The sequence below is a fragment of the Planococcus citri genome, chromosome 2 (genome assembly GCF_950023065.1).
Source record: "Planococcus citri chromosome 2, ihPlaCitr1.1, whole genome shotgun sequence".
Taxonomy (NCBI): Eukaryota; Metazoa; Arthropoda; class Insecta; order Hemiptera; family Pseudococcidae; genus Planococcus; species Planococcus citri.
Window position 1 is genome coordinate 17,972,266 of NC_088678.1, and position 19,923 is coordinate 17,992,188.

General features: G+C 31.9%; 1 protein-coding gene and 2 long non-coding RNA genes across 5 annotated transcripts; all 3 read right to left on the bottom strand.

The window, feature by feature from the left end:
- Positions 1–99: 99 nt before the first annotated feature.
- LOC135834840 (uncharacterized) lies at positions 100–3,121 on the bottom strand. Its single transcript, XR_010556782.1, has 6 exons — positions 2,943–3,121; positions 2,702–2,863; positions 2,476–2,619; positions 2,271–2,379; positions 1,957–2,199; positions 100–1,870 (listed from the first exon to the last, which is right to left on the bottom strand). It is a non-coding gene; the product is annotated as an uncharacterized LOC135834840 (long non-coding RNA).
- A 2,222-nt stretch (positions 3,122–5,343) lies between these two features.
- On the bottom strand, positions 5,344–10,238 carry LOC135834842 (uncharacterized). Its single transcript, XM_065348816.1, has 3 exons — positions 9,722–10,238; positions 6,170–6,422; positions 5,344–6,084 (listed from the first exon to the last, which is right to left on the bottom strand). The coding sequence occupies exons 1-3, from the start codon at positions 9,974–9,976 to the stop codon at positions 5,717–5,719; spliced, it is 876 nt and encodes a 291-aa protein (XP_065204888.1). The 5' UTR covers positions 9,977–10,238; the 3' UTR covers positions 5,344–5,716.
- A 2,050-nt stretch (positions 10,239–12,288) lies between these two features.
- LOC135834843 (uncharacterized) lies at positions 12,289–17,047 on the bottom strand. 3 transcript variants are annotated; one of them, XR_010556785.1, is made up of 4 exons: positions 16,501–17,047; positions 14,861–16,412; positions 14,515–14,734; positions 12,289–14,435 (listed from the first exon to the last, which is right to left on the bottom strand). It is a non-coding gene; the product is annotated as an uncharacterized LOC135834843 (long non-coding RNA). The 3 variants fall into 3 exon arrangements; XR_010556784.1 differs by having other exon boundaries at positions 12,289–12,773; positions 12,859–14,734; XR_010556783.1 differs by having other exon boundaries at positions 12,289–14,734.
- Positions 17,048–19,923: the final 2,876 nt, after the last annotated feature.

Consider the following 19,923-nt stretch of genomic DNA (forward strand, 5'->3'; position numbering starts at 1 on the left):
GAAGACAAATTTTGATACAAAATTTTTGCAAACAAATACAAATGAAATTAAAATGAATGAATCTGAAATAGAAATTGTCAACAAAAAAAAATTATAGGTAATGTATATTACCAGATGATAAGAGATGAAAAAACAGACGAGGAAGAAGAGAAGAGAATATTTACTTTGAGGCATCACAAACAAATACAAATATCTAATATGTGGACATCATTTACCTATAATTAATGAATTGAAAATAGAAATTTTCAAAAATAATAATACAAAAACAAGGAAAGTACTTAATATGAAACTATAACTGTGATTACACGTAACAAGATGATGAAGAAAAGGAATATGTACTCCGAAATAAGAAAGAAACAAATAAGAATACTTACTTGAATAATCTAATAAAAAACAGTAGGTATTCATGAAATATCTTGTGGTGTATTCATCATAGGTGAATAATTCAATTCTAATTCATCTTCGAATCGCACTACAGGAGGTATGTCATTTTGCACTAATGTTCATGCTGGAGAATTTCCAAATCGACATGTTTTCAGGGTTCAAATCTGCAGTGTTGGTGTTTTGAGCTGGCATATTGTTTAAACGGAGCTGATGGTACTTTGAATCTTAAGCACCTATTTGAAAATTTGATCGAATTCCTCATTTAATTGTTGCCAGGTTAATTGTTCAAAGGTACGCTGAATTCCGTTAGGTCAAATGCTCGGAAAATATTTTCTCAATCTCAACACATTGTATTCATTGTACTCAGTCAAGAGGTCCATTGATGTAACTGAAGACAGTTGTTACCATTTGTTTTCAAATAAACATGATGAAAATTTCAGCTGTGCCAAGTCAATGTCAATCCCTACCACAAGTGGTTTAAAATTGCTTATTTTCAGCCATTTTACCACTACGTTGAAAAATTTTAGGAAATGAGGTAATCGTCCTTTTGAGTTTCAATCACTACTGGTTTATCATCCTGATGACCCGAAACCTTGATTTCATTGAGCTAAAAATGACGTAAATGGACTAATTTGAAGTAGATAAATAAGGACTGAGGAGGGGTCAAATATGTATCCTCAAACACCTCTTATGTAAAATTCATACCACAAGACAGAATTTCTCGAATATGTGGTAAGAGAACCAAATTGGCATATTTAAGGAACCCTTGATTACTTATCTTGGCGATTTCTAGCTGAATGGAAAAGTGTGAAGTTGTCAGGAGGACGACTTGTCACGATTAAAACATTGGAAAAGACGATTATGTTTTAATTTTCAAAATTTACAGTGACCAAAAATGTGAAATTTCAAACCACCTGTGGCAGGGATTAACCTGAAGTTGGGGACTGAGATATCAACCAAGTAACTAAATGGCAACTTTTGTGACCGTGAGCGTTTCAGAATTACATTTTTTGAGCCAAAAGTGGCAATTTTTAAAAATTGATTAGTGATATATAAATATTATACTTACTTACTTTTTTCCATGGAAGTGATTTTCTATGTATGTTACATGGGCTTTTACAGATTTATTTAGGTATCTATACCAAGTACTAAAACATGATGCTATGTCTTCAACCTTATCTTAATCTTTGTTGTTTTCAGGATCATAACTAATCTTAGTACCTATTATTCGACGATACTTATTGATAAATTTGTAATTTCACTTCGGTAACAATAAAATAATGCACCCATTATCAAGTTAGGATTAAAAATTCGCGAAATTTTGGACTTCTTTAAAAATTCAAAATATCTTTCAACTGCACGTGAGCAAATTTTGAATTATTCCGCCCCCTACCGCTGATACTTGAACATTAGAGGGATCATGCGGCAACGTGTTCGTGTAAGTTAAACCATAGAAATTTCTCAGATCACTGAACGCTTCCTTGAACTACATTTTAAGGAAAAAATAAATCACACGAATAGAATTCGAATTGAAAAATATTTTCTACCTGGTCAAGTAGAGATTATTCTCACCTGCTTCGGGGTAATACAATATTCAGCATTGGGTTTGGTGAATATTACCCTGGAACATTTATACTTGAGCCCCGTGTAAGTGTCCAGAAATGATCCCAAGTAAGAATAGTACTCGCCATCTCGAGAAATGAAATTACTAGCGTCGATATGTAAACTGGCAGGGACCACTTTGAATGACCCAGCTAGACATAATTTTTTGATCACGTCGATGACTTTGTCGAATGGTTTGCTCGCAGTTGAACACTGGAGAATAATATTTATCTCATTATTATTGCCTGAATGGGGCAAGGGACAAACCCAATCGTGGTGCTTACCATATTGTAAACGAATAGTAGCTCCATTATGCCATCTTGGTGTTTGACTGCTTCGGATAATGTGCTGTATTTGCTATTCCTCCATAGAACTCTGACTTCCAGTGGGAAACTGAAAATTTTTATGATTTAACAATATGGAACCTGAATAGTGAATACCCAGACCCACTTTTGAGGTATGTAGGGGTCAATGATTTTCATGGTTTACCCTTTGCCATTGATTGTTGTTCCTGTTTTTTCACTCCAGCAGTCCTTAGTCCAATAATAAGTCCATCCTAATCGTATATATACGTTCCTGGTAAGAGACCTCCAGTCGCGTTCCCAATATTATGCATTGTGTTAGTTGTTTGAACTATTGAAGAAAAAAATGTCTTTCAGTTTGTGGGCAATGTGTCATATTATGCTCACATTAATGAAGTAATTTTTATATTTACGCGATTGTCCTGTGTTAACCAGTACCGTCGAATCATATTCTGTGGCAGTTATTTCCAATGGAGTGGGCGTAGATATCTTTAGAAGGGTATTTGTGTTAATGTTGACTGAAATTGGCTTATATCTCATATTCAAGAAACATCCTAGAAAATCTTTACTGTTTTCTACGAGATAAAATTACGAAAAAATATTGAAAAATATTTCACGATTTAGATCTGTTTAGAAATAAGTTCGTCAACGTACCCAAGTCAGGTTCCCAATGAGCTAATATTAGCTGAATCAATGTAAAGAAGAGAGCAAATAAATACAGCGAATTATTTTTAGAACTCATATTTTTGAGGAAAATAAGACGTTTAATTTACACCGAACACTTTCTCTGCTTGTGAACAAATGAGAATTTTGAAATCTTTCGCTTGTCAACACGATTTATATTTAGTGGTTGCCTTGTCTAATAATTTGTGAAGTGCGATATCGCACTGGGAAGTCGTAAATATGCGTAGTTTACTATTATTATAATGTGTTGAGGTGTATGACTTTTGTTTTGTTCAATTCTTCGAACATTTGTCATGTAAATAATCCTCGTGTATTTTGCTGTTTTTTTTTTCGTTTGTGGAAAAACAATAATAATGTTACTTACCAATGGCTACTTTTTTCAGTGGCTATTTTTCTTTAGTGGTTTTAGCATATTCGTGTTCAGGTTCAATTTTGTATTCGACATGAGAAATTCGCTTGATGCTTGCGAATTTTGCCAATTATTCACGGCGGACTTTCATTTTCAATCTACTTGCAATGTTTTTTCAAAAACTGGAATTTTTGTAAATCCGCTAGAAAGCTTCCAGAACGGTTTGACACCAACATCAATCGACTTCAGAGAGGTCGAAAATAGAGTACAAAACCTAATTTCAAGTTTTTATGCCAGTTTGATCAAATTTTGATTTTTTTTTTTTTAGCTAAATTGAAATTTTAAAAAAATCACCAAAATCGAAAACTGACCTGAAATTTTCGCTGGTGATGTATCTTAGAGTCTGCTTTCAATTCGCCCTTTGTTTGGTTTGAAATTTTTTTTGAGAATTTTTTAAAATTTCGAGCTCAAAAAATTGGTCAATATTTTTGATATTTTTAAAAAAGTGCATTTCAACGTATCAATAAAATGGGATGAAAATTTCATTAAGACTACAAACATCTCCACGAAAATACTTTTTGAGTATTTTTGAAAAATTTGAGCTCAAAACTACGTCATGATTTTTTAGATTTTTGAAGAAAAGTGTGATTCGTCCTTTCGAAATTGGTCAAATTTTTGCAAAAAATCCAAAAAATATTTTTTGAGCATTTTTGAAGAATTTTGAACCCAAAGTTGGATAATAATTGGAGGAGGTTTCCGATCCAATTTTTTGACTAATAATGCCAATTTTGAAAAAAAATTAAGCAAATTTTAATTTTTTGCATTTTTTGAAATTTGAAATCTGCCAAAAATCTGAGTTTTGTACTGTATTGGAATGGAATTACGTATCTAAAACGATAGATTTTCTTGTTGAGAATTTTAAAAAACGAGAGGATAATCCAATTTTCAGATCTTTTCACGTTCTCTGGGACATATTTGGAAATGATAAAGACGATCAAAACCTTGCTCTAAGCTCTAGTTTGGCTAAAAAGAATCACAAAATTTGGTTTTGGATGGTCCACCTTATGTAGGAAGCGATTTTTTTGACCTTGTAGAGACACGATCCGCCACTTTCATCATTTTTATAATGAAAAATTTGATATGACATTTGATTTTATATAGCTGAAATTCGCTTAAAAAATGGAATTTTTATGCCTTGATTAATTTTTACTAGGTACACCTTTGACGAGAGGAAATCCGAAATGACGTAAAAAAATCAAAACTTTGTTGGAGCATCTTGATTGAGTAGAAAATTATGAAATTTGACTTTGAAGAGTCGATTTGGGGTCGAAAACGAATTAGGAATTTTCGAGAATTTTACTGAAAAAAGCAAGTTGTTTTTAAATTTTAAAAAATTATGAAAATGAAAAAATAATTTTTGAAAAAAAATATGATGGTTTGCCCAAATTGACATTATCCAATTTTCTGCTTTCATTCATTTATTGTCTATCATTAAGTACTTAACTACCTATTATGTTTGTATAAAGTTTGATTTTTTCTGGATTCTACTTGTCTTTATTTCAACTAATTTTCATAATTTTTTTCATTTTTCATAAACTGAGCCGATTTTTTTCCATGGGTATAAAAATATGGACCCCTAAATTTTTTTACCTAATTTTGATTCAATATTTTTTAGAATGTCGAGAAAAGTGTTATTCACATAGAAGACAAGTCCAAAATGTTGAAAATAGGACCTTGATTTTATCATTTTTCATTAACTTGACCAATTATTTGCATGGGTACAAAATATTGACCTCAAAATTTTTTATTCATTAAATTTTGATTCAATGGTTTTTGGAATACCGAGAAAAGTGTTATTAACAAAGAAGACAAGTCCAAAGCATCGAAAAACATCTATAAATTTTTGTACAATTTTCTGCTATTTTTAGACATTTTTTGAGGGGTCCATATTTGTACCAGTTTATGTCACTTTTTCAAATTTCTCCATGAGTTCTCAAAGAAAAAAAAAATTACACAATATACTAGAGTGTTTGGCCTTTCGAATGGTATATTTGAAAAAAAATATGATAATTTTTTCCACCCTTTGAAGCCAAAAAGCTAGAGGGGGTCCATATTTGCACCTTCTCCTCTAAAGTCAACGATTCATCTTCGTTTATTATACAAAAATGTACATACATTTGAAATAAATAACAACTGAAAGTTCATACAGCAAAAAAAAAAAAAACAGAAATAAAGCTCGTGCGAATAAATAAAAATACTTACTACATCTACGAAAGTATCGGTACAAGCTTATAAAAAGCTCAAAAAAAGGTAAAAAAAACAGTCTAACAAAAAAATGGAACAAAAATCTCGTTATTTTTTCAAATCACGTATAGGTGAAAAAAAATCCTCTCATTTATGACGATTGAGCTTGAGCGTAAGCTCTGTAAGCGATGCTTTGGGGATCGTTGATTTCGGCGATGTTTTGTGCAACGTTGTTGCGTTGTTGATCAACGACGAAATTTCTGGCGGCTGCGTAATGAGAATGACTAGTTTCGAATGGGATATGAGCTGCGATAGGTGATCCCGATTCGGCGGCTACTTTTTTACATAATTGAAAAATGGCTAAAGAAATGGACACCAAGAAGGAGATGAAAGATAATTGGAACGCGTTCCAAGCCTTCAAACCGAGTACTCCTATGGCCAGAGGAATTAAGGTCATGGCTTTCAATAGCACGAACACCAAGATGGGTACCAAGATTTTCTTCAATTTGCTTTTGCGTCCTGCGAATTGATCGATTAAATTGGATTAATTCTTACAATTAGATACTTGATAATGTGAGATGAGGTGTGTTAGATTACCACTTACCTCTTTCGGTGAACGTTTCGTTGTCGTCTTCGGATGGTAATTTTACACTCATGTCGATTTCGTTTTCGTCTAAATTTCTAGGCGATAGTTTAAAAGTGGCTCCTTGCAAGAGTCCAGCTGGAGTTTGCACGATCAAGTCGTGTCCTTTGACGTAGTTTTCCAATTGGTCGAGGAAACCTGTTTCGGAATTTCTCGCAGATGTTTTTTCTTTGACTTGGTTTTCATTAGGAACTATGGATACGCCATCGTTAACCTGGGAAGTCAAGAAAAAAAATGGATAAAGGGCATAGCCGGTTTAGTATGGTGATTTGGCCCCTGAAACAGGCATGGACCGCTGGGAGGTCGGGGCCCTACATAAATATTGCGACTTATAGTGAATAAAGCAAGGGGTGGTTAAAATTTTTGAAATTTTTATGGTATGTTTACAGATAAATAGCACGTGTTTGGACTACAAAAAAATCCATTGTCACTTTGACCCTTTATTACAAAATGGCGTCTCAAAATGTTTAAAAAGGCATAACCCCCCACCCCTCCAAATTGCCCAACATTTTTTTCCTAAATTGATTTTGTTCTTTGGACTCTCTGAACCCATCTAAAAAAACCTCGAAATTTTTATGGGCATTCGGTGAAAAATGAGAAAAGTAAGGAAAAACATACATTTTAGTCCCTCCCCCAGGGATTGTACTCTGTTACTTTTTAAGTAACCAAGTTACTAAAGTTACTAATTGTAACTTTTGAAAAACCGAGTTTTTTATTCAAAAGTTTCCTCTTTTTTCAAATTTTATCCAAAATTCTTCGGAAAAAACATTTCTTTTATTTAAATGGCATCACTGCTTTTTCAGTTTTGATGAATTTTCTTCTGAAAATGTACTAAGGAGTTTTCTAATTTCAATAAGCATTATTTTTGAATTTCTTGATGATTTTTAGTGGATTTTCTCCTGTTTTGATTGATTTTTGTATATATCTTGAATTTTAGTAGTGATTATTTTCCAAAATAATTTTTCCATGATTTTGTTCTGAATTTTAATGATTTTTTTCGCATGAATTTTTGCCAAATTTTATCACCTTGAATTCTCGTGATTTTTTCATAAAAATTTTGCCTCGAGCTTGTGTGATTTTATTGCTCAAATTTCGGTTCGATGGCTTTTTTTGAATCTTGTGAATTTTTTTTCTTCTCTGATTTGGTTAGTTTTCTTTTGAATTTTTGTAGATTTTTCCCTATTCTGACGGGTATGATTTTTTTGAATTTTCGCGAGTTCTCTTTTTTCAAGTTTTTCGATAATTTCTCGGAATTTCAATTTTTTTTCTTGTTTCAAATTTTGGCGAAGTTTCTCCAGTCTTGACAGACTTTTTCAACTCGGAATTTTCACGATTCTGTAGTTTTGTTCTAAATTGTGTTCATTTTTTTGCCTAAATTTTGACTGCATTTTTTTTATTGCAACAGTTTTTTTTGAGTTTTGTGCTTTGAAAAAACAAGTGATTTTTCTTGTTCTCATTTTTATGGAATTGTGATTTTTGTTCTTCCAAAAATCATAACTTCCTTTAAATTTTGATCTTTTTTTTCTGAAATGGGAGGGAAGCTTTTTCAAGATTTGATGACTTTGTTGTGTTTTTTATTTTCACTTTTTGTGTTGGATCTTTCTGCATCTTGATATCTTTCATTCGTTGATCCCTCTCTCTCTCTCTCGTTGAACAATTTTTTTTTGCAAGCTCGAATCATTTTTCTCTGTTGAGTACTCCTCAGTCTTAGTTAGACATTTTTCGATGATTTTCCTCAAAAAATTTTTGATTCATTTCCTAATGTATTTATATGTACCTAATTTTAATTCTCACGAGTTCTCTGGTCTGAATTCTTAATGATTTTTGCAGCACTGAATTTTCAAAAGTTTTCCATTTTCATAATTTCCATAATAATTTTGTTTTTGAATTTTTTGATTCGTTTTTATGCCTAAATTTTTGTTCTCAATCTTGGCGAAACCTTTTTTCTAGAATTTTCGAGATTTTTACTAAAATTTTCTCCCAATTTAGCCCCAAATTTTAGTAATTTTTTCTGCCTAAATTTTTGAGAAACTCCCCTAAAGTTTACAGATTTTTTTGAGTTTTTGAAAGTTTTTTTTAGACCTGATTAAATTTGGAATTTTTTTGACGATTTCTTGATTTTTTTCAAGTTTTATTCTTTTGAATTCTCACTGATTCTATTTTCCAATTTTTCGACGATTTTCTCCAAATTTTCGTGTTTTCATTCGTGTCCAAATTTTTGTAAAGTTTTCGCAATTTTATCGTTGAATTTCGTGAGTTTTTTTTCAATTCTTGCATAATTTTTTCGTAAATTTGAGTCCTTTTTACCTTAATTTTTTCAGTGGAGTTTTTCTACTTCCAATCGAGGAATTATTATTCCGGAATTCTCGTGATTTTTTCCAACTTTTTAAATTGTGACAAAATCTCTGTTTTCTAGTTCATTTTGAATTTATCGATTTTGATTTATTAAAAGATCACGAAGAGGTTTTTCAAGATTATTTTTTGACTAGTTTTTTTCTGCAGATCTTGATTTTTACTCTACTTCCCATTTTGGTTATTTTCTCTCAATTTCAATCATTTTGTCGTATTTTTTCCATGTTTTTTGAATTGTGTCAATTTTTGACAGTTTTGATGAAGATTTTTCATTTCTTTTTGAAGCAAGGTACATTTTTTTGTATTCGAATTTTTAAAATGATTTTCACGAATCACGTTTTCCAAATTTGGATTGCAACCTCCCTCCCTCCCCCGCTGCCTTTTCCTATCAGTTTTGTAATGAGTTTCTCGTTCTAAAATGTGTCTTCTTATTTATGGAAATGTTTTTACAAATTATTGTTTATTATTTCCCAACACTCGGAATATATTTTTTTTCTTCAAATTCTCGCTCATGTTAATATTTCTGCTATTTTACAATATTGGTATTTTTGTGTTTGATTTTTTGAAATGATTTTGAATGAGAGATTAAATTTTGTTTCTTCCTGTTTCGGTAGACTTCCCCCTTTTCTTTCAATTTTGAAATTTTTTCTGTAGTACTCATTTTTTGATTAAGTATGTTTCCGTAATTCAATATGTTTTTCATGCGTTCTTTTTGTATTTTATGCTGTTTACTTTTGAAATGTTGATAAATTATCTGTTTTGAGCTTTGCTAGTTTTTTTTTTTTTTTTTTTTTCAAAAATGGTCGGTATTTGAATTTTGATGTGTTTTTTGGTGGCCACTTTTTTTTTTACGTTAACATTTTTTTTGGTTACTTTTTCTGGCTTTTTTGGTTACAAAAGTTACTTTTTTTTTAGAAAAATTTGAGTACAACCCCTTCTCCCCCCTCCAAAATACTTTCTCTAGGGGTCCAAAATTTTCATCACAGTTTTTTCTCATCGTGGCCTGGTTGACCTTTTGTGGCAGGAGCGGTCAATACCTGTTTCGGATGCCAAATCACCATACTAAACCGGCTATGCCCTTTTCAGATGGGTTGCTGGTCGGACAATCGCGACAACAAAACTCACATTGATAGGATATATATAAAAAAAATGATAACTTACTTTGTACGAATCTTTGCGTAACACATCGTCCAATAAATTTAAAACTTTAACTTTGATGCAGGCAGCGCTATCAGACTGTTGAAGACATTCGGCTTTGAATTGTTGGACAACCGTATCCATCGGCGTATCTTTCCAAATGGAGGTTTCCTTCGTAGCGGTATCAGCAACAACTGAATTCGTCTCACTGGCCAAAGGCTGAGCAAAGGCGATCGCGCCTATCGACAACACCAACAATACACCAATTTTTGCGAACATATTTGCGATCGAGGATGACCTCGCGAAGACGACGACAAAGCACACGGTTCTGTATGGACGATGGATTGATGCCTGATATCAGGATGGTAAGTAATTTTATATCAACGTAGAGTCTCTCCTACTCGAATGGCCAATTATTGGACAGCTTTCAAACTTTTGTTTGACATGTACGCGAACGTTGTAGATCGTACGTGTAATTTCTCCGGAAGGAGAGCGAAACCACGTGAAGGACATGGTCATGGTCGTCGGTAAATTTCGGCACGTTTCGCGCGTTCTAGTAGCATATCCCCTCACGCAGGTCCTGTCTTTTGCATTAATTCTCTCCTGGCTGACGACCGTTTTACCTACTTACATCCTGTAATCGCGAATTGGGACAGTTGGCGTGCTTGAATTATTAATTTATAGTTATTTTCGATCGGTGTATCGAAGATGTCTAGATGGGCTTATTTTATGTATAGCCAGCTCGTCCTTCGTCTGCTGGGACTGTAGGAGACGCCGAGCAGCGTCGTTTACCATAAATGTAGTATATCGTTCGGCCGATTGCCCTTGATTAATTGTCTGCTCGTACTAGAGTACATTTTTCCAGTATAGGTTACGATTATTGGTAGATTCTTGAGCCTCGATGTGTAGGTAATGTGCTATGGTATGTTGGTTTACTTATTCGATTCTTGATTCCACTTTGATAATGTATATTTTGTTATAGATTTCTAACGCGAAAACCTCTCATCAGTTGCTCAGTCACTGATTTTTTTTTTTTTTTGCGGAACTTGAGTTATAACAGGGTGTCTAGCAGGTGGTGAAAGTAGTGAAAGTAAAAAATTACACAGTTCAAAAAAAAAATGAAAAATCTTTTCTTTGGGGTGGGGGGGGGGGGTGTTGGAAATATTTTGGAACGCAGTGATTTTTTCTTGAAAGGTAGTGAAAAGGTAGTGATTATTGGTGATAAAATTCCAGTAGACACTCTGCATGAGGTAGAGTTCATTTTACTCAAAAGAGACTTTTTAAAAGTGTTGAAACTGGAAGTTTTTGAATTTTGACATTTTGCTTTGAACTGTACTAACCTTGTTGTCCTTGTTTGAGATTGTGTATTTTTTTTTTGACAATTTCTCTCATTCTTCTGAATAAAATGATGAAATGGGCCGAGAAAGGAGGCGTGGAGAAGAGGGTGACTCTTGAAATCTTATGCACCTTTATGGAGATGAAAAAATACCAAAAAAAAATTTCATTAGAATATCTTGAAAATCAGAACCCATAGGAGCTAGCAAGTTTAGTTTGAATTATTGACAGATCGGTACTTGAAAGTGTTTGAGGTTATTAGAAGGATGATACAGCTCATCTGACTACCACTTTATCTAGGGTTTTATGATCGAAAACGAGCTTAGCATTACTACAATTTTCAGAAAAAACATGCAAATTTATTAAGTTTTTATTCCAAAAATGAAATAAATGAAGTAATTACAAAATAATGATGTAATAGCACTTAAAAAATGTATTAGAATTAACTTGATATTAGTTTGATCTCTTGAAAAAAAAAAGTTACCTACTTACCTAATTAATTGGGTTGAGTCTTCTCTGAGGTTCACACACTGGATGAACGTTTCCTTATGAATAGGTATGTGGATTCAAAATTTTGACAAATAGAAATAAAAATGAAGTAGATGAATCAAGAATAGAAATTGTTGAAAAAATAATGATATTAAACTGAAAATTTGCAATGAATCGTACCTAATATTTCTAAATTTAAAAATTCTCGAACTTCTTAATTCAAAAACAAGGAAGTAATATGGGACTAAAATTTTGATTATATATTACAAGATGATAAAGAAAAAGAATACTTACTTCAAGATGTAGTGATATATGTTTGTATCTAATAAAGACCACTCACGCACTGCTGGTGGCTGGCATGGATGATTTGCACAACCAGTGGTCAGAGGTGCAAAAGTATAAGTTGAAAATGTTTTTGTTTACTATTTTGATGACATATGACCCTACTTTTTTTATGAAATCGTTTGGTTTTTTAATTCTTGGTTTAATTTTTTTTCAATTTTTAAGGTAATATTTCTCACAAATGAAAAACTTCTGGGTTTACAACCTCGGGATTCGATTTTACAAGCATGTCCATTTGATAAATGAATCTGTCACCATATTCTTGGATAGCTATCACATGTTTGGTTACTATAGATCAAAATTCTCCATGTTCTTTAACGCACTAAAACATGATACATAATATTATTGTCAATATTGCTCGGTTCGACCACACTGTGTTGAAGGGTTAGCAAACCCAACACTCATACCTTTTAATCTTATACATATAATAATTTCAAAAAGTTTAATACAGATATAAGAGTATATGCAATTATTATACATCTACATAAAGATGTTAGAAACATCTGCTACAAACTTATAATAATAACATAGTGTGAAAAGGAACCACTGATTCGGTCATGGTGGTCTTTGCATAAATTGTACTCACTGCACCACAAGGGATGCTACAGGTTTTATTTGAAGCAAGATTGGAGTTTGTAGGTTCAAATGTGCAGATATGGTGTGTGAGTGTAACTTACTTATTAATCATCCCTTATACATTATTTTTAAAAAAATAGGCAACTTCATCTTCACTGTCTCCTAGCTAGGTTGTTCCTCTTCTAGACCATATTGAGAAAGATTGTGTGTTTGACTACATTATCACAAATGTTTTATCCGCAAATTCATTACTTTTGGAGTATTAATGCCTTTGCCAGCTGAATGGGAATATTATCATTCTCTCAAAATAATTCATTTTATAGTTGGTAGGTACCTAATAATACAGAAACAATGAGGTAATATGAAACTATAACTTTGAGATTACATATTGCGAGATAATAAAGAAAAAGCATACTTACTTTGAGAGGAGAATATTATGACGAGAGATTTATTATCTGATGCCCTTCATATAGGGCTTAAACAAATTTTCAATATATTTGTACTGTTCAAACAAGCTTGAATTTTTGCTTTCATGGACACAGAATTAATATAAAAGTTTGACAAACAAATACAAATACAATTGAAGTAGACAAATCAAAAATAAAAATCGTTGAAAAAAATACCTAATAATGTAAGAACAAGGAAGAGATGTGAAGCTATAACTTTGATTGCATATTGCAAGATGATAAAGAAAAAGAATATTTACTTTGAGACATGAATATTGTGGCAAGGTGTTCTTCTTATATGATGTTTTCAGAGTAGACTTGAAAAATAATAATATATACAAAAACAAGGAAGTACCATAGTTAATATGGAACTATAATTTTGATTAGGTACTTTTATATATATTACAAGATAATAAAGAAAAAGATTACTTACTTAATGGTGATTACAAAAGGTTACATATGCTCTATGCTGGTTAACCATTTGTGAGGCTCTTTTGCAATTTCTATGTAGAGGGCGTGGCAGTGGAAGGAGTAGATGTATAATTACATCTGTTCTGTAGTACAGCAAAAAATGTCTGAATTCAGTGGCCTTCCATTTTGAAATGCTAGACAATGGCTAAGACATTTAAACTCAGTTGGGCAGTAGCAGTAGGAATGCAGTTCTTCAATCTTCCTAGAAATTGTCATGTGGGTGGTTGATATGGTGCCACTCAAATGATTCTAAAACAAACATTTCAATTTATTACATGGATTTGATTGTGATTTGTGGGTTGTATCTATAACTTATATATCACATGTACTTCTCCTTTTTCAAGTAGAAAAATGTTTCATTGTTCAAATATGTTGCATAACTCTTTGTATTTTTACAGGATGCCTTATTGATGTTTTCAGAAATATTGAATTCACCTAAGTACGCTTTGTATGGTATACAAAAAGGTGGTCCATTATCATTGGTACATTTACTGCTGATATAACATTTTTTACAAACAAATATGAAAAATGTCAAAAATAACCCGATGTGGATGTGAACCAAAAGTAGAGTTCTCAAAACCATGAATATAATTGTTGAAAACAGAATCTCTGCATTTCAGATTAATGCACTCTGCGCACTGCACAGTGTCTGTTTGCCTGTAGCCTACAGATTTTGTATTGATCTGTCTGCTATTTTGAACTTACAAAATGAAAACCTTGAGAATAAATCCGCTAAACAATATGATTACAAAGCTCTTACCTAAAACTTCGGGGTAATATTCAAGCATCGTTTGTCAATTACAAATAATTCATCGGGAATTTCAAAAGCTGCAGGCAGCTGCGGGATTGTTTCCTCCTACAAATATAAAATTAATTAAACGCTTGCAACTCAGATTGGCCAACATTTACAAAAACAACAGATAACTCTTAAATAAAAAAAAAATCACAGACATTATTTTAAAACCTAAGTATTTTGCAATAATTCAAAAAAAAAAAAATCATCTTCCCATGTATGATGATACTCTTATCATCAAAGTCTGTCTTTGTCTTCTATTCATTGATAGCTCACAGGCTGCAGGCTGTAAAACAAAATTAATAGATTTAGGATTTTATTTGAAGATGAAATCAATAATCAAGTTTTCATACTCACTAGTATACCTGGTGATATTTTTCAGCACTCAGAGTCAACAATATTGTAGGTTTTGAAAATTGGCTGGTTTAGTGAGATAATTTTCAAATTCATGTCTTATTGTGGAGTGATGATATAATGCCGTTGACAGCAGAGCAGATTAATTTTCAACACCCTTTACACAATTCCTGTCATTATATTGATTTAGTCTCCGTGGTAAAATGAGGTGTAAAATACGTCATTTTCAACCTGAAGTAAAAACAATAAAATATGTATGTACATACAAAGTAGATATCTTCAAAGGAGTGCGAAAATTAGGAAAAAACACAAATTTCTCACTTTATTGAATACTTAAATTTTGTATGTAATACACACTTTTTCAATCATGATTCATGAAGCTTTAATCAAGACTTGGACATTGATAGATCTGGCCAGTGAACAAATTAAAATACAGGATAGATGAAAAATTTCGAATTATTAGTCTTGAATTACTATACTAAATTAGAAGTTGTGCAGGATGTATAAAAGCGACTGTACTGCTAGAAGATTGAATCTTCTTCATCTGCGCAAACATCAACATTGTTGAATCAAATACCTAAATCATAAACTTTTGTAAAATACTTATTAGAAGAATTATAATCAATAAAATCAAATTAAATTAATACCTATGTGTATAAAGAAGTAATGTGTAATACAAAAAATACATACTTACCTACAAGGAAGTAATATGAAACATGTAGGGTTAATTGCACATTACAAAGATGATGAAGAAAAGGAATACTTCAAAATAAACAAGAAACAAATGCAAATACTTTAATATGCTAATAATAAAACAGAACATAAAAACACAATATTATCTTACTACCTAGAAATTTTGATAAAAAGATCTTTCGTAGTGACACAACAACAACTGTAACTATAGATATAGGGAGGGGGAATGTAAGAATTTTTAGTAATTGCTAGTTACTGATTTCTTTGTGAATTTTGCTAATTACTTTTCGTTACATTTTTTTGGAATTACAAAAACCAACAATTTAATTCAAGGTAAATAAAGAAGCTCACAATTACCATTTGTTTTTAAATGAACGTAATGAAAATTTGGGCTGTAAAAAGTCGATGTTAATCCTTACCGCAAATGGTTTGAAACATCTCATTTTCGGCCATTTTACCACTTCGTTGAAAATTTTTGAAAATGAGATACCTAATTGTCTTTTTGATGTTTTAATCACGACCAGTTTATCCACTTGATGACCTGAAACCTAAATTTCATTCAGCTAAAAATGACATAAATTGAGTAATTCGATGTATGTAGATAAATGAGTACCTACTGAAGAGGGGTCTAATGTTGATCCTCAAACACCCCTTATGTGAAATTCATACCACGAGACAGTATTTCTTGAATATGTGCTAATTTTAGATCCAAATTGTCATATTTTAGGAACCCTTGATTACCTATCTATGTGATTTCTAATTGAATGAAAATGTTTTAAGTTATTAGGAGGACAACTTGTCGCGATTAAAGCATTGGAAAATACAATTTTATTTCAATTTTTAAAATTCACGCCGAAGTGGAATATTACCCAAAAATGTGAAATTTTGAACCACCTGTGGTAGGGATTAACCTGAAGTCGACCACGTTGATTTGAAACCAAATGGCAACTTTTGTGACCACAAGCTTTTCAGATTCCTGTTTTTTGAGCCAAAAGTGACACCGAATAATAGAAGCTATCTATCTCTCTCTCTATCTCTCAAAAAAATAGATAAGTAAGTGGTGCATAAATATTTTACTTATGTACTTACTTTTTTCCATCAACATGATTTGGTGACTCCTATTGACAATAATTAACTAGGTAGTATGTAATTGCGTTGACTGAAATTGGCTTATATCTCAAATTCAAGAAATATCCTAAAAAATCGTTACTATTTTCTACGAAATAAAATTACGAAAAAATAATTGAAAAACATTTACGATGCACAATAGCTCTGTTTAGGAAATACTAAGTTCGCCAACGTACCCAAGTCAGGTTCCCAATGAGCTAAAAGGAGCTGAATTGACGTGAAAAATACAGCAAATGAATTCAGCAAACTATTTGTAGAACTCATATTTATCGGGAAAATAAGCAAATATACTTACTACCGAACACTTTCTTTGCTAGTGAACAAATAGGAATTTTGAAATCTTTCGACTGTCAACGTGATTTAAATTTAGTGGGTTCCTTGTCTATAATAATTTGTGAAGTGCGATTATCTGGGAAGTCGTAAATATGCATAGTTTACTATTATTAAAACGTGTTGAGGTGTATAAATTTTGTTTTGTTCCATGCTCCAAACATTGGTCATGTAAATAATCCTCGTCTGGGTATTTTGCTGCTTTTTTTCATTTGCGGAAAATTTTTTCCATCGCCGAAAATAAAAGAAAAAACAACAATAATGGTACTTACTTGCCTTTCATCTGATGCTTTGGTAAATTAAGGGAAATATGCTTGAGTTCCAGGGTGTCTACAGCACGAAAAAAGCACGAAATTTGAAAATGACCCAAAAAAGTACGAAAAAACGTCAAAAATGTACGAAATTTACGAAATTTGTACGAAATTTTGAAAGGATTCCATTGTTAATTTGCCTGCCGACAAAATCACCAATATATCCTCAAAATTCTTACCATATTGTTTCAAAAAATTGTGGTTTCAAAGTGAAAAAATAAAATTCTCACATATATACTTCTCGAAATACATTTTTTCAATAGTTTTCACTTTCACTGGCGCCTGTTCTCTGATTTTAAAAAAAAAAATCTAAATTCACATCCTAGAAAAATCTTTCCAATTCGAAAATTTTAAAAACCAAAAAACGAACTCTTTGCATTAAAAAACATTGTTTTTTTATACCTAGCTCTTTCAAAATACGAATTTTCCAAAGTTTTTGCCCTCGCTTCGCTCGGGCCTTTACTTTTTTTTTCAATGTGTCGTTTTCAAGTCTTTTGAAATCAAATTTTCAAATTTTTTTTCTTCTTTTAAAATAGGAAAAAAATCACATTTGAGCCCCCAAAAATTCAGAACAGAAAGTGAAAATTTTTGTAAGTCTTATGATTATGACATCAGTCAGCAAAATGGGTATTTTTTTCCCTATTTCTGTTGACCAATTTTCAATCAGACCCCTCCTCTTCTCAAAAGACCTGTATGGGCAAATTATATTCGTTTCGGTCTCGCATTGGCTCTTGACGGCCCAGTTCACACTGCTCAGCACGTTCAAATTTTGATTTTTGTGGGCGAAATGACATGATACACCCCCTCCCCTTTATGTAGATTCAAAGTATGATTATTAAAAATATATTGTACGAAAAAAATACGATAAAAGTACGAAAAAAGTACGAAATTTTGTTTTTTGGATTTAGTAGACACTCTGAGTTCATTCAGATGGGTCAACTTGAACAGGTAAACACAGTTCCAAATGCTCATAACAAGTTTTTGGATCTTGTCATTACCAAACCGAATTTGAATTTTTGAAAATTCGCCGAAATCGAAGCAGTTGAATTTGCAAGTCCCCCCACCCCATTTTCGAGAAGTAATGAACTGTTCTGAAATTATTCAAAAGTGATGTGGCGACCTATCAAATTGGGTTGAAATTTCACGAAAATTTCAAGTATTTCTACAAAAAAGTTTTTAGAGCATTTTTTGAAAAACTATGAGCCAAAACTTGGTCAATGTGTTTGAGATTTTTGAATAAGTAAGTTCATTTCAACGTATCAAAATGGGATGAAAATTTCACTAAAACACCAAATATCTCCACGAAAATATTTTTTGAACATTTTTGAGCAATTGGAGCTCGAAACTATGTCATGATTTTTGTGATTTTCGAAAAAGTGTGTTGCTTCTTTTCAAAATCGGTCAAATTTTCGTCAAAAATTCCAATTACGTCCCCAAAAATGTTTTTTCGAGCTTTTTTAAGAATTTTGTATCCGAAATTGGATAATAATTGGAGGAGGTTTCCGAAAAAGATGTCATGTGATCTATCAAAATGGTTTTTAATTCCAGCTGAGAATCATCCAACAATTTCTATGAAACCTTTTTGAACATTTCTGTAAAATTTTGAGTCTAATGAAAAAACGTATTTCTAGTAATGAATATTTGGTTTTCTTACTAACTCTCAACCCATTTTGATAAGTCAAATTACATCTTCAAAATTCGCAAAATTCATGATCCAATTTCGAGCTCAAAATTCTTTTAAAAAACTGAAAAAAAACATTTTTGTGGAAATATTTGGTGTTTTCGCGAAATTGTCACTCCATTTTGATTCATCGAATTACACTGATTTCAAAAATCTCAAAAATAATCGTGCTCAAAATTTTTTTTTTAAATGTTCAAAGAACATTTTTGTGGAAATATTTGGTGTTTTTGCGAAATTTTACTCCATTTTGATGTATCGAAGTACAATTTTTCCAATATCTCAAAAATTATGACCCAGTTTTGGGCTCAAAATTCTTCAAAAATGCTCGAAAAACATGTTCGTAAAAATATTCGATTCTCGAGTGAGAAAATATTCCTCGTTCTCTTCGTTTTCTACTCACCTGGTGAACAGACGTTCTTCTGTTCTATTTTTTTCATCTAATTAAGTGTTGGATTTTTTACATGTATTTTGATAATTTTTTTGTAATTTGAATTAGAAATAATTACTTTTATTTGTGATGTTGAAAGCCGAATTAAAAGACCATGATTTAAAAATTATGATCGAGAATTATCTTCCGGAATTATCGAGTTCAGACATTTATTTTCAAGAGGTCACCGTTCACTTTTGGACATCCAAATAGAGCAAAATATACGTTTTTTGTCGATTTTTTTTGACTATTTTGCACCTCTCTAATGGATAGTGAAACTTACGTCATAGTATTTTTAAAAAATATTCCAGCAATGGGTCTCCCTATTTTTTCCATGATTTTTTTAAATCTTCTCCCCCTCTCAACCCCCTCAAAATATGCGCGAAAAAAATTGATAAAATTCTCACATGAGCCTTTTACATAGTGACAATTTTTTGTGAAAATTTCGAGATGATTGGTTCACCTCTTCCCGATATAAAAAATATTGAATTTTTTGCTTTTGGGGAGGGGGGAAAATCTTTTGGAGGTGGTTTTACACCATAACCAACATTTCAAGTAAGTTTCGTCCAAAATCACCTACTTACCCGAGGATGCCCTCGAAAATGTTTTTATTTTTATTTTTAGGATGATGAATTGTGAAATAAAAATAGTTTGTGTTGAGTTACAAGATTCCTACCCTACTTAAATTATTCTACAAGTCGTTTCTAACCCCTAGTCTCATTTCTCTTTCTTCATCCTACTTGTTATTTACTCTTGCCTATTTATTTATCCTTGACACACTCGATTCTAAAACTGTTAATTTCTTGCATAAAACACACCCTATGAATTTGTAACAATAAGTACCAGAACA